This window comes from Filicampus tigris, chromosome 2, assembly GCF_054856515.1.
Source record: "Filicampus tigris isolate MCC_2025a chromosome 2, RoL_Ftig_1.0, whole genome shotgun sequence".
NCBI classification, from domain to species: Eukaryota; Metazoa; Chordata; class Actinopteri; order Syngnathiformes; family Syngnathidae; genus Filicampus; species Filicampus tigris.
In genome coordinates this window covers 22,673,634-22,687,136 of record NC_141218.1, presented here as the reverse complement: position 1 = coordinate 22,687,136, position 13,503 = coordinate 22,673,634, and the positions used below count along the sequence as shown (strand labels likewise).

The 13,503-nt window shown below is 38.5% G+C and overlaps 1 protein-coding gene and 1 long non-coding RNA gene across 3 annotated transcripts; both read left to right on the top strand.

Annotated features, from left to right (window-relative positions):
- Positions 1 to 642: 642 nt before the first annotated feature.
- On the top strand, positions 643 to 2,442 carry LOC147151809 (uncharacterized). 2 transcript variants are annotated; one of them, XR_015085684.1, is made up of 4 exons: positions 643 to 1,009; positions 1,087 to 1,160; positions 1,483 to 1,576; positions 1,667 to 2,442. It is a non-coding gene; the product is annotated as an uncharacterized LOC147151809 (long non-coding RNA). The 2 variants fall into 2 exon arrangements; XR_015085683.1 differs by having other exon boundaries at positions 647 to 1,160.
- Positions 2,443 to 5,725: 3,283 nt separating this feature from the next.
- LOC147151808 (protein sidekick-2-like) lies at positions 5,726 to 13,169 on the top strand. Its single transcript, XM_086022655.1, has 14 exons — positions 5,726 to 5,850; positions 5,921 to 6,253; positions 7,301 to 7,429; positions 7,520 to 7,687; positions 7,786 to 7,856; positions 9,342 to 9,588; positions 9,925 to 10,008; positions 10,343 to 10,414; positions 10,514 to 10,642; positions 10,753 to 10,917; positions 11,429 to 11,481; positions 12,524 to 12,629; positions 12,712 to 12,742; positions 12,820 to 13,169. The coding sequence occupies exons 1-14, from the start codon at positions 5,793 to 5,795 to the stop codon at positions 12,875 to 12,877; spliced, it is 1,704 nt and encodes a 567-aa protein (XP_085878781.1). The 5' UTR covers positions 5,726 to 5,792; the 3' UTR covers positions 12,878 to 13,169.
- The last annotated feature ends 334 nt before the right edge of the window (positions 13,170 to 13,503 follow it).

Below are 13,503 nucleotides of genomic sequence, written 5' to 3'. Positions count from 1 at the left end.
ACCACATTCTATGTGCTATTTCAAATTGCTTCAGCAATAGGGCAAGAAATAGCATCAATTGCAATAAGATCAAACTGTCATCTTGTCAGATCCAACAAAATAACAAATGGCAACTTGAATAATTCAGGATTCAGAATAAGTCGCTTCTGGTGGTCTCTTCAAAATCTTATCTAACTGATGATGCAGACAAGTGTGTCATCAATCACACTGTGTGAGTGTAGCGGGCAGGCAGATCAAAATGGGCAAACTATAATATTTGCTTCAAGTCCTTGAAATGTCAATAATAACTAATGGGAATTTCTTTTGCTGTGCTTTTAAGGATTTTCCTCTGAAGTCGCTGTATTGTTAGTAAGTCTAAATATTTACCTTGGGGAAGTATCTGCTCTGAGCTGTTTAGGATACTCAAAACAAAGACCTTTCCGTGGCATATCGTGCGCTGACATGTCAAAACAAAGAAATGTTGAGTCAAGCACACCTTAAGTGTACCAATAAACAATGTTATCCTTTCTAAGGCTTTCTTGATGTGTGGCATGATAAGTAGATGTGGTTCAGATGAACACAAGTGACGGCAGTTTGACAGGTTTGACAGGTTGTTTATTGTGTGTAGTACTATTTTATGTCTTACATACTGTATTTTTCCCAATAATATCTAACTCATTTTTACATATCAATCATCATTGAAGCTTTTTCTTTACGATGCTGAGTTTGACGTTTTTGCACAACCTCTTTGAACATGTTTTCTTGCATATCTAACAGGTTTTATTATATTTGATTTTTTTTGTACATACAGGACCAATTAAGTGATTGTTAAATGTTCAAAGCTTTTGCCTCCCCACTATTCCATTCTTGTTGTTTATGTTTTGCCTTTTTTTTTTCCTGTCTTTTTTTTTAGTCCCTACAAATCGAACTCCTCCAATGAGTCATGTTTTCTTGTTTTCTATTTCTACAGCACCTTTGGAACAACCTGTTACTCAGGTCAGTCTGCCAGTCACGACTGGAAGACAACAAGGTGATCACAGTAAATCAGAATCATTTCATTTGTAGAAACACTCATCATTTACAGGCATGTATCATATTACTTTTAAGACACTTCAGAAGCATCTGTATTTGAACATGCACAAGGAGATGAGTCGACATTAAAGAGAAAAGCCAGAGATGAGGTATGACTCTTTTGTTTTGTGCTTGTGAGGAAAAACGACCAGGCAACATCAGCAGGACTAAATATTGCAGCGCAAGTCATACGACTTACAAGTAAAGATTTCTCATCTTTGCAGTTTACAAGCTTTATTTCATAAATTATAGCTACAATTTATTGTGCGTCTATTACTCTCTTCCTGATTTAATGATTAAGAATGATGGTCGTAATTTAAAGGACACAAAGCAGTATTGTGGGTTTTCAGCGTAAAATGTTATTTATTGTATTTACTGTGATGAATTCCTTTTGGCAGTTTCCTCCAATGACGAGGTTCACTTTCATTGCAGGATACATCCATAGTGTTCCAGGAAGTGCGCAACATTTGCAGAATAGCAGCAATTGTTTCCCTTACTGTGCTCATAATCTCAATCTTTATTGCCTGTAAGTATCATGTGAATTATAGTTTGCAATGTGTCTTGTAGATGAAAATCAGACCTGAGCTGATGCTTTCTCGTGTTCATTTTGTCACAGCAGAGAAACGAATTCGGAAGCTTCAACACCTAAAAACATCAACGATAGAGAATGTGTATGAAATGATCTAAATTCACTTGTTCTTGCTCTTCAGTATCCTTGCCTTTATTTTTGAATATGTGTATAATTACTAAATACAAAGAATAAAAGCAACATTCTAACCTCACACAGGCCATGAACAAATGATGTACGACAAATAAATTCCAGGACTGCTGTACTGTACACTTCACCCCCGAATTACAAATTATTCTTCAGTGTCGGCCAGACTGCAATGAAATCCTGTGATATTTTACCTCGCGAAGAGGTGAGAGTTGTGGCGAGACAACTTGTGGCTGCTTCACCATGACGACACGTCTGTCCACAATGCCCTGAGCATCCGACAGTTCCTGGCGAAGCAGAACTTGGCCATGTTGGAGCAGACTTCCTAATCACCTGGCCTGCCTCTGTGTGATTTTTTTTCCCTTCTGGGAAGTCATCAGTGAGACTTGTTTTGAAGACCATTTAGATGGTTGTGATGTCTGACCTCAGGAGGATTCTGGAAGAATCCTTCCACCACTTCATGAAGGGGAGGCAGATAAAGCTGGAAAAATGTGTTAAAACAACAAGGAGATTACTTCAAAGGGGAAAACTGTGTAGTGTGGATTTGAAATACAGTATGTCTTTTGTGACATCAGTCCTGGAACCTTTCTGACACACTTCCTACTGTACATACTCTATTTTAATAATAATATGTACAGTAATTATGTGTACTATATTAAATTACTTTCATAAAGGGATTCATGTTTGTTTACATTGTCATTTGTGCTATAAACAAGGCATACAGTCTGGTTTTTCATGCACATGCAGTAGAAGTTCAATGGTGAAATATTAACACTAGGAAAACGACAGCAGTCATTTTGGCTGTTTTCAAACTTTGATGTACTATTACTCATCTTATATAGATATAAGGTGCTCCTGGCCTCTTGACTTTTTCTAATCTTATATTTCATTACCGTGGTGCAATTTTATGCTATTAAACAATACAAAAATAGTTACGAGTCAGTATTCCTTTCACTACGGCATGCCAGTCAATTTGACGGCTCTACTTAATCTTATGCACTTTGCACTGGGATGGCGCCGCAAGGTTACTAGCATATACTAGAGCTGTATATTGAAATGCTGCTGGTCACTATAATCTATTAAAAAAAACTCTTACATAGTCGAGAAGGTATTACATCTGCTTCAAAATATTGACGAGTCTGAGGATAAATTGCTCGACTGACAAACAGAGTAAAAAAGTACCCCTGGCGAGGTGGAGGAGGGGCCGCGTCACGTGTGGTAAAATAGGCTGTTAGATGTGATAGTCATGACGTTGTGGATAGTGCCTGCCAGACAGTCGAAATAAATAAAATAATGATCTTATGCGGTGCTTGTTGACATAATTCCACCATGGAAAAAAGAGTTGCGGGGTGCAATCGGGCGAGAATTGTTTTGTGTGCCGTACTTTGGATTTACTTCCTCTTCGTGTGAAGTGAAGTGCAGCAAAGTCTTTTGCGACACGCGTCTCCTTTCCTTCGGATCCAAATCAGCTGTATTTTATAACAGCTGACATGTACGCAGAGCGAGAGCCGCACGTGACAATATGGACGCTCCACCAACTGTTTCATTTATATGACATAATGTACAATAAATATGCTCACAACAAAATTTTGAAAAACAAAATACATTTATTGGACACTCGGGCAGCGAGTAATAATCATTTTAATACGTGGCGTCATTGCCAGAGAGTGAAAAAGCGCAATCTGTCAAAATGACTGCGCTCGTAATTCTAATAGTTTTAAAATGCTGGTAATCGTAGTGTTAAACCGATTATGTAACTTAAAAAAACGTGTTCCTTTAAATGTTTGTGTTATGTAATGTATACTGTATGTAATCTGGCATTCATATTGTTTTCATTCCATGCAGTTCTTAGGAAGAAGTGAGCGCTCCTTCATTCAGCAATCTACGCCAATTCATTAACGAGTCATTTGGAAAATAAAGTTAAATTGAGTTATATTCTTTTCCTATTCTCATAAATCCTGCATAATCTGCATAATCTGCTATTGTTGACTGATGCAGATCGTTTACCTTTTATAGCTTTATGTGGCGGTGTGCTGTGTGGGTCAAAACAAATAAAACAGACAATAAAACACACCTCTTCTCTCTAATGTTTTTACATGATTATGTCACCTCACTTCTCGTTTAGCCTACATATGTTTTTGGAAAGCCGTTTCATTCAGTTGTTCTTGCAAACTCAACTAATCCCACTCAATATTTTATCACCAACCTGCCATGACTGGTAGTGAGTAGTCACGCATTAGCATTTGCGCTGTTGTCTTCTTGTTTTTGGAAGCATCCAAAGAGGAAGTGTTATATCGAGGTTACTAAAGTTTGAGCTGACAAAAATCTTACACTTAACCGATTGCCCCTGAACAAAACATACACTCTACATTTTGGTTTCATCTGAAATCTGTTACTTTTAAGGAAGATTAATTCATGTTTCTAATGTTACCATGATTTCCCCGCTTGACTTCTATGCAGACAGCACTGATTCATTTCCCACTCTGTGATGCTGTGATTGTGAGTGTGAATTTTGTCTGTCCCTCCACGTGCCCAAATATTGACAGGCAACCAGTCTAGGGTGCAGTCTGCCTTTTGCCTGATGTCACCATAGGCTTCAGCTGCCTGTGTTAGGAAAAAAATATGCCTTTGCATTCATGAATAGTATTCTATTTTAACAATAACCTAAAGAAATCATGTTTGACTGTGAGGATAAGAAATTTTCTCTCTCTCTGATAATATATTATCATTTCACAAGTGACAAAGCAAGATGGCTGTGGTCGGCAGACGCCATTTGCATGAGGCAGATTACTGCCTGTTCATGTATGTATATTGTCTGTATGACTTGGCCTAAGGGGAAATATACAGATACTCCTATGATCCAAGTTGTACTGGAACTGTCTCCTTGCATGCACGTTTCGATTAAATCGTATTTTCGTTAAAATGCATATCCTTTCAACTGTCTACTTCAAGGGGAAGTCAACCCAAACATATTTTTTTCAAGAATATGTTCCCAGCAGGCCACTAGTTGAAACAAGGCATTCTGATTAATTTTGCATTTGTGGAATATATGTTAAGCAGCAAAATGCACTCGTTTTTAGCCATCTCTGGGGGCGGCCATTTTGTCTTCTGTCGACTGAAAATGACATCACAACGGCTCACAACGACCAATCACGGCTGACCTGTTTTCTGAATCTCAGCCGTGATTGGTTGCTGTGTGCAGTTGTGATGTCATTTTCAGAAGACAAAATGGCCGCCCCCAGAGATGGCTAAAAACGAGTGGATGAACACTTATTCCACAAACGCAATATTTATCAGAATACCCTGTTTCAACTAGTGGGTTTACATAAACATATTCTTGAAAAAAATTGTTTGGGTTGGCTTCCCTCTAAGGGTTAACATAAGTCCCATGACACTGTGACCTCAGTCTAAAAATTGATGGATGGATGAATGGATGGATGGATGGATGGATGGATGATTACTTTTTTTGACCCCCTATACTAGAAAAGGGGTGTTTTTGAATGGAGCATCAGAACATGTGAAGGTTCTGGAACATTACGTTCCCTGTGTTTGTGTAATTTCTTGTAAGAATGACATCAAATATTCTTCTTCTATAATAGACTTTCAGAGTTACAGTTTGCAGAAGGTGTCAAATGGCCTATGCGAGATGGATGAGTGCTCACTGTACTGCTGAAATTTGTAACTCATATTTCAAGAATGACTGATTGATTTTTGAGTTGGGACTGCCTCATTTGTTACCACTGACAACAGTCAAACACATTAGCTCCGCTCCAAAGTTTGTTGATAAGCTCAATTCTGTCTATTCATCACTATGAAACTGTTTGCCACTTGAGGGAGAAGGAACCAAAACCACAAAGAAGGAAGCAAACCTCTTCCACATCCCACCATGACCTGCAGAACTGTTTGTGTGAGCACATCGCGGACACGACCATGTGACTTGGAAACTTGTCAAAACCGCAACGTCTCTGTGGTCCACTTTGATGCCCAGCAGCAGGTGAATGAAGTTCCTCAATGAGCTGATATTACCATGACTTATTTTGTCAGTAGATACTTCCGCTTGTGTTACATCCTCTGCCTTCTTCTAGGTAAGAGTGGAAATAGACCCATCATTACTGTTGTGTGTTTAGAATCTTCCACTCTTTTTTGCCTTTGCAGAGTGCATCTTAAGCCTGGAGATTAACGTTGGGGCAGACGTTACTTTAACATGCAAGTACGATGCTCGCTACTATGGCAAGCTGTCAGTGTGCTGGGGTCGTGGGCCTATCCCTAGCAGGGGCTGTGCCAATGAAGTCATCAAGACGGACGGCACATCGGTCACCGGCAGACTGTCCGAGCGCTACCTGCTCATGGGTAACATTGTGGAGGGCGATGTGTCGCTGACCATCAGACAAGTTGTGGAGAGCGACTCGGGGAAGTACGGCTGCCGTGTGGAAATCCCAGGCTGGTTCAATGATCGCAAACATCAGATAACCCTGACGGTGGTACCAGGTGAGACCCAAATTACCGAATGTTGTATTGCGGGCTGAGATGGCAAAGGTACACGCACTGGACATAAGAAGTAATGAAGTTACTTGTGTAAAAGAAGACTCTGGTGTAAGCACAGCAGTACTGATTCAAGTCAAGTCACATTTATTTATGCAGTAAAGCTTGATCCCAAAATAGACTCAAAGGGCTTCACAGTTCACAAAAATCAATGACATCCGTCAGTCTAAACATTGCATGCAGGTATGGAAAAATTCTGAGAAAACACATAATCACATGATATTAAATTAGATGACGATTCAACTCCTTTACTTATGTAAAAAATTACAAAAAAGCACTGACTTTAAAATGTATCTAAATACAAAACGTAAACATTTTTAAATGTTTTATTATTTTTGCTTTCAATTATACAGTCACCCTTTTTTGAATAACTTGCTATAACAAAAACATTTTGACACACAAAACAGTTTCCTTCTTTTACCAACAGGCTCCCATAGCTTTGCTACCAAGTGAAATGATGACTGAAAAAATATATTTTTGCAGGTTAGAGAGAGTTTTAGAAGCTGGTGTTTTTTAGGCTAGCACAAGAAACAATACATTTGAAGCGAATCATTCTATCGTCGAAACATCAAACAATTCTGATTCAGACCGTGGCTGGAGAATATCTCTAGCCCCTCCAAATCTGCTGAGTCATCGTCGTTAACGCTACCCCGGTTCATGTTCCTCTCGATATTGTCTCTGTTTTTTCTACCTGTTGTGCAGTTAAGAAAATGACCTATTTTGGCAAAGCAAGGAGTAGAAAGTACAGATATAAGTTTTCAAATGAAGTGAGTAAAGTTAAAACTTCGTCAGAAGATTAAATGCTCAAGTAAAGGTGCCGGAAAAATCTACTCAAGCACTACAATTCATTGTACACAGTTTCTCAGTTTCTTCTGTTTTAAAGCCATCCTTGACGACCACCTTGGTCAAAGAGGAAATAAGTGCATCGTGTATCCCACCAGCGATATTGACTGCAGTTTCACTGCATACTTAAGAGCAATTCTACCTCTTTAGCGCGGCCTGATGCTCTAAAGGTGGAGATGCGAGAGGTCAGGGACAGAACTGTCACCGTTCGCTGGTCTCATGTATTTGATGGTGGAAGGCCCATCACGTCCTACAGGATTGACCTCAAGATCAAAGAGGGTATGCCAAATCTCAGGAGCATATCAAGAAATATTGTTAGGAATGGACAGTGTCTACTTTCACAAATGTTTTTTTTTTCCTTTCTCACAGCTCTATGGGATGCTGCAGTGACAACTCAAATGTCAAATCCAAACCTGACTCAGGTCACTCTGGTGGACTTGCGGCCGGCTAAGTATTACAACCTTCGCATGTTTGCAATCAACAGTCAGGGCACGAGTGACGCCAGTAATGTTCTCACAATCGCCACAGAAGAAGCAGGTAACGTAGAAAGTTACAAAGTAACATCTTTGTTTTATTCAACTGAGACTGTCTTCCATTTAACATGACTCTTGTCCTTCCATTTCTTTGCTGCTCAGCGCCAGATGGCCCACCCCTGGACATGCGTCTCCAAGCGTCCTCGTCCACAAGCATTAGAGTGTCTTGGAAGGTACATTTATTTTTAACAGTTTATTAAGACATACCAAAATCCCCATATAAAAAAAAGTGGCTTTATGTAAAAAAAACAAAAATCAACAGTTTTATATGATATGACACATTGACTCATCACTATTTTTAAATGACTTAGCATTTTACTGTACATATTTTATTAAACATATATATATATATATATATATATATATATATATATATATGTTTATATATATATATATATATATATATATATATATATTAGCGTTGAATTGCTATTCTTCTTTGAAATTGTCCACATTGTAAGATGATTGATTTATCGTCAGCCAAAGGAAAATGAAGGACCACCTGTTTTGATATTATCTATATAATTGTATCTTGGTGGGTTACAAAATCATGTATTGGTTTTACTTTACCAGTTCAGTAGTTGGAACCATTATTTATTTACTTTAGTATCATAAATAGGTACGTTTTTTTTAAAAAAAAAGCAAATGGTATGGATACTTGTAATAATTTTGACATTTTTATATACCACAAAGTTCGATAATTGAAATGTCAGCAACGCAATACAAAATCAAAATAATTTTTAGTTGCACTGTTACTTAAAATGACAAAAGTTTAAGCATCATGTTGTGGAATATTTACATGAATCTGTCATTTATGATTATTAAAGACCCAGCCAAGTGAATTCACAGATTTGTTTCTAAATAAATTATACATGTTTGAAGATAATTGCTTAAAACGTGCAAAGAATGAGGTCAATGTGATAATCAATTGTGGAGGTACATCATTAAATTAAATTAATTTTCAACATTTCAGTTTTGCCGATTTTTGGGGAGCATGGCTAAAACAGGGCTCAGTAACGCACTTGCACACATGGCATAAGTCACTGCTCCTTTTGAGCAACTTCGTCTGCATTATTGGTCATCCAATGCAATTGCGAGGTACTCAGTTATAATTACTTGTCACATTTCTATCAATACATTATGCAGTTAGTTTGCTAGCTACTGTATATCTACAACAGGAAAATGCACCTTCCCTGGATGCCACAACTAGCAGAAGTGATATTCACATACATATACGCCTTAAAACTGCTGGGGAAAAAACAAAAGCAAATAATTTGGGTCAACAATTGGACTGAACCACCACTTGGGTAAATGTTTTGGGGGGGGGGGGGGGGGGGGGGTTGTACAAAGATTGGGTCATACAAAACAACCCAGAAAGAAAAATAGTAGCCTAGGTAGCATCAATTTTTCAGCAGGGTGTGGTTCTACGTCTTCAGTGGGCATGCCCACAGAATTTGAGAACAGAGACAATGGCTTAATTTTTCACAATTTTGAAGCCTCATTTTAAGTTTCAGTAGGTTACTTGTAGATCCCGATTTGGAAAATTGTTAACTACGCTCTTCTCTGTTTTGTGCCATTTTGATGACATTTATTTTTACTTTCGAGGGATTTTAAACACAGAAATGTGTTGATAATGTTGATGATTGTGTTAACTATAGCCTCCTAGGGCCGACTTGAGAAATGGGGTTATACGAAGTTACACCGTCAGCTACAGAGAGTATAACCCTATTGGCAGACATTTCAAATGGTGGCAGCGACAAAGTGTCATGGCAACAGGGCCACAAGAGAGCCTCATTCTGAGTGGATTGAGGCCTTCCAGCCAGTATGGTGTGCTCATACAGGCCAAGACCAACGCAGGAATAGGACCTGCTTCTAGCGCACCCCTCTGCTCCACTTTGACTGAGAGTGAGTTGTTTTGGAATTCATTATTATTTCTTAAGTATATACTGTAAATGTACAGTACTGTGTAAAATCCTAAAGTCATAATTACATGTATTTATTTTATGCAATTCCATGACTTTGTCACCTTCATCAAAAAAAAAAATTGATCAACAATGTAAAATGTTCTCCTGTCTCTCTACAACCAAGATGGAATTGAAGTGACGCTATATCATTGGTAACTTGCATGCTGCTTGCACAAAGATATGGATTTTGTACAGCACTGTATGACTTTCACTCACATTTCAAATTCACTCACTTTTGCAATACAAAAAATGTATTTGCTTTACTTTTTTTTTTCAGTTCTTCAAACATCCACCCAGGCAACAGTCAACACGCTCATCAGCATTACATGGCCGATGCCAGACACCACAAGGTTAATCTCAGGTACCGATGACACGCACTCAGTTAAGATGAAAACAAACAAAGAAATTGATCATTGGAAATGAAAAAAAAAACAGCTAACCAGAAAAAAAGTAATAAAGAAAAAGTACAGTATGAAATAATATAGTGTAAAGTATGCTTGTTCATCACTATTATTCATGTACTGGCTATGATTATGATCATAGTAACTCGAATTAAAAAAAAAAAAAAGAAATTATTCTACTCTGTTGCATTGTGTTTCTGTAGTTAAACTTTTCAAGTATTTCCAAGCATGCCCTGCAGTTGAATAGTCTTTCTTGTAGAAATCTGTTTGGCTTCTGCTCGTTTGTGTTCACAGATGTCACAACTCCAGTAGATGTGTTTTTTGCCAGCATTGCATGGGAGCAAAGCTCTACAGATTTTTCCTCGGGTACAGCCGTTGTCTCTAATTCAGGAAATACAATTCATGACCATCCAGAATAATTTGATTCAAGCTGAAAATATGTTTTGCCACCTGTGTCTTTCTCAGTGCTTCCAGATCCCCCTGTTGTTGAGTTGAAAGAGGTTAGAGACAACACAGTTGCTCTCTCTTGGACTCCTGGGTATGAAGGAGATGCCCCCATTTCCGGATATTTTCTTGAGTATAAAGCATTGAACGGTAAGATACACTATAATCAGTAAAATCACTCTAAAACGATCTCTATAAAGTAAATATTGACTGTTTTTGTCCATTCAGTGCAAAATGTTCTTCTGTTCCAACAACCACAGGCTCATGGGATTTAAAAAAAACAGTAGTGGATTTCAGCCCAAACCAGACAGAGGCCACCATTATAGAGATTAATCCCTCCACATACAACATCCGCATGTTCGCCAAGAGCAGTCTGGGTACTAGTAAAGCCAGCAACATCCTGACCTTCACCACTGGAGAAACAGGTGACAATGTGGCATTTTCCTACCAATGTTACCCATGCTGAATAACAGCATATAACATATATATATATATATATATATATATATATATATTACGCCAACTTTATCTAGTGTATATCAAAACTCTTGCATGAATGTATCTAATCTCAAACTTTCCTATTACAACATAGTTATTATATTTTTCAAACTTTTTTGTTATGCAAAAAAAATAACAAATACGTTTTTATTTCATAACAATACAATGTCAATCCGTCCACTGATAGTGTAGTGGTACACACGCTCGAGTTGTGTGCGGGCAGCGTGGGATCGATTCCCGCTCAGTGACAGTGACTGTGTGTGCCCTGCGACTGGCTGGCGACCAGTTCGGGGTGTAGTCTGCCTTCGCCTGTTGACGGCTGGGATAGGCTCCAGCAACTCCCCGCGACCCTGTATAGGATAAGCGGTTTGGAAGATGACATGACATGACAATGTCAATCCCATAATTTATCCTTTAATTTCTTTGTGTCCTGCATAGGTCATCAGCAGGATGTTTTCTCAACATCCACAAGCATCAATACTCATGCTGCAGTAAGTATGGGTTTAATTTTCACACTGTGTGGTCAGGCCTGGAGTGGACCATCTGGAGCACCAGTAAATTTTCCCGTGGGCCGGGCCAGTGTATGGGCTGCTGGGTGCGGCAATACCGGCCCGCGAGGTCAAATCGTACGGTCCGCGGGCCATTGTGAAATCAGTAAAGAAAGCCTTCAGTAGTCCTAGCTGTGATTACTCCTTCCCATTACAACTACATCTCCATATTAAATACTGTGAGCACACTATTACCATCTATATAGCACTTTAGTTACGAAGGGTGCCACCCAAAGTTGCAATAATTTAATACCAAAAGCAGCAACAAATTAATACAGGACTAGAAACAATATCAATGTGACTATATTACACACTGTCTGTATAAAATAACGTTAATCTTAGTCACGAGTGTTAATTTTAACCTCAATAAAGCTTGCTTGAGATGTTGCTAATGATGTATTGTGTTAACGACAGAAAAACTACTAATCCTCTAGAAAAGGCCATGCAGTTTTTTATTCTTTAAGAGAAAAATATTAACTTCTTTTAAGTTGAAGTATCTTAACCATTCAATAATTTGCATGCATTTGTCTAATGTCCTTATGTGAGAAGTTTAGTTCATGTATTTTTCACATGTGCAGTGGTATGTGTGACACAGTCAGAAGTCCGAGGATAGTGTGTGCACACTTACAATGTAACGCAAGCCCATTCAGTTGTAATTTTAATTTGAGATCAAATACAATATGAACAAATATGAATATCGACTTTGGAGAGAATGGTAAATTATTCTGGATTGATACAGCATGGGTACAATTATACAGCTTCGTTAAAACATTGTGAACTAAAGTGGACTGGTCTGACTCCAGGGCTGAAAATTAGAGCCTACGAGTGAGTGGTTATAATGGTTTATTGTTGCCCACTGTCTTACAAATGCCAAATAAAATGAACATCTGATCTGCATTGCATTGCAGTGCCCCCTAGAGGGCAAAAATTAGCGAAAGACAGATGTTATATTTGTTTTTCTTTAAATATGACCTCTGTCCTCTAGACTAGCCCTGAAGAGGGTGGAAGTGGCCACCTTGCTGCCATCGTTGTTCCACTTGTGCTCGTGTTGTCGTTAATTGTTGCCATAGTGACTACATGGCACCTAAGACGTGAGTATGCTGAGTGCGTGAGTGATGCTTCAGATCAAGCAAGCGCCTTTTGATGAACTGTCCTCCGAATGTGCCCTCACAGGACGGAAAGTGAAAAAAGGCAACCTTAGCCTGTGAGTGTCTGCTTCTTTGTCACTAAATTCATTCTCAGAGGCATGTTTGACCAGATCAAATGCGTTCTCCTCCACAGGTGGCTGAGCCGTGCAGCAATACTTTACAGTGGCTCGGAGTCCATGCAGGAGCTGTGAGGCATGCTTCTTTAAAATAGGTCGACATGAAAACAGCATTAGACCAACAGAGATATTTTGTCAGCGCCAGACAAAAAAAAAAAAGCAAAGGAAAAGCTTGAAGAACTGAAATAATGAGCCTTAGTCATCTTTACGGCGCCCACTGTAGGCCTATGTCCTATTCATGCCGTATGATCATCAATGGCAAGTCCCAATACAGTTCAAATGTTTTTGTTTTGTTTTTTATTTTAATGGTTTTGCCTGTGTACAACGTCATTGATTCAAAATAAAGCGTGAAGTGTATACTTTTGAACTTCAGTGTTAGAGTTTTCACTAAAATAACATACGAAGAAAAGTCATAACGATGTTATTTTCTTTTCATGCTTTCATTTCATTTTGTATACCGTGAAACAAGTGTGAGAAGGTGTGGACTGGGGAACCTTGCAAAATATATTGCTGTAGTCATATAAAAAACCCTAAAAATGATCATAATTTGGACACGTTTGGTATTTTTATTATTGGGGCTTGGAAGTCATTTAAACATGCTCCTGAACTTAAAATAACAATAATAATGATAATTTGTAACGCAAACGCTCTGCCTTGTTACTGACACGAGCTGCCATGTCGTTGTATCCAAGTGCCAGCCA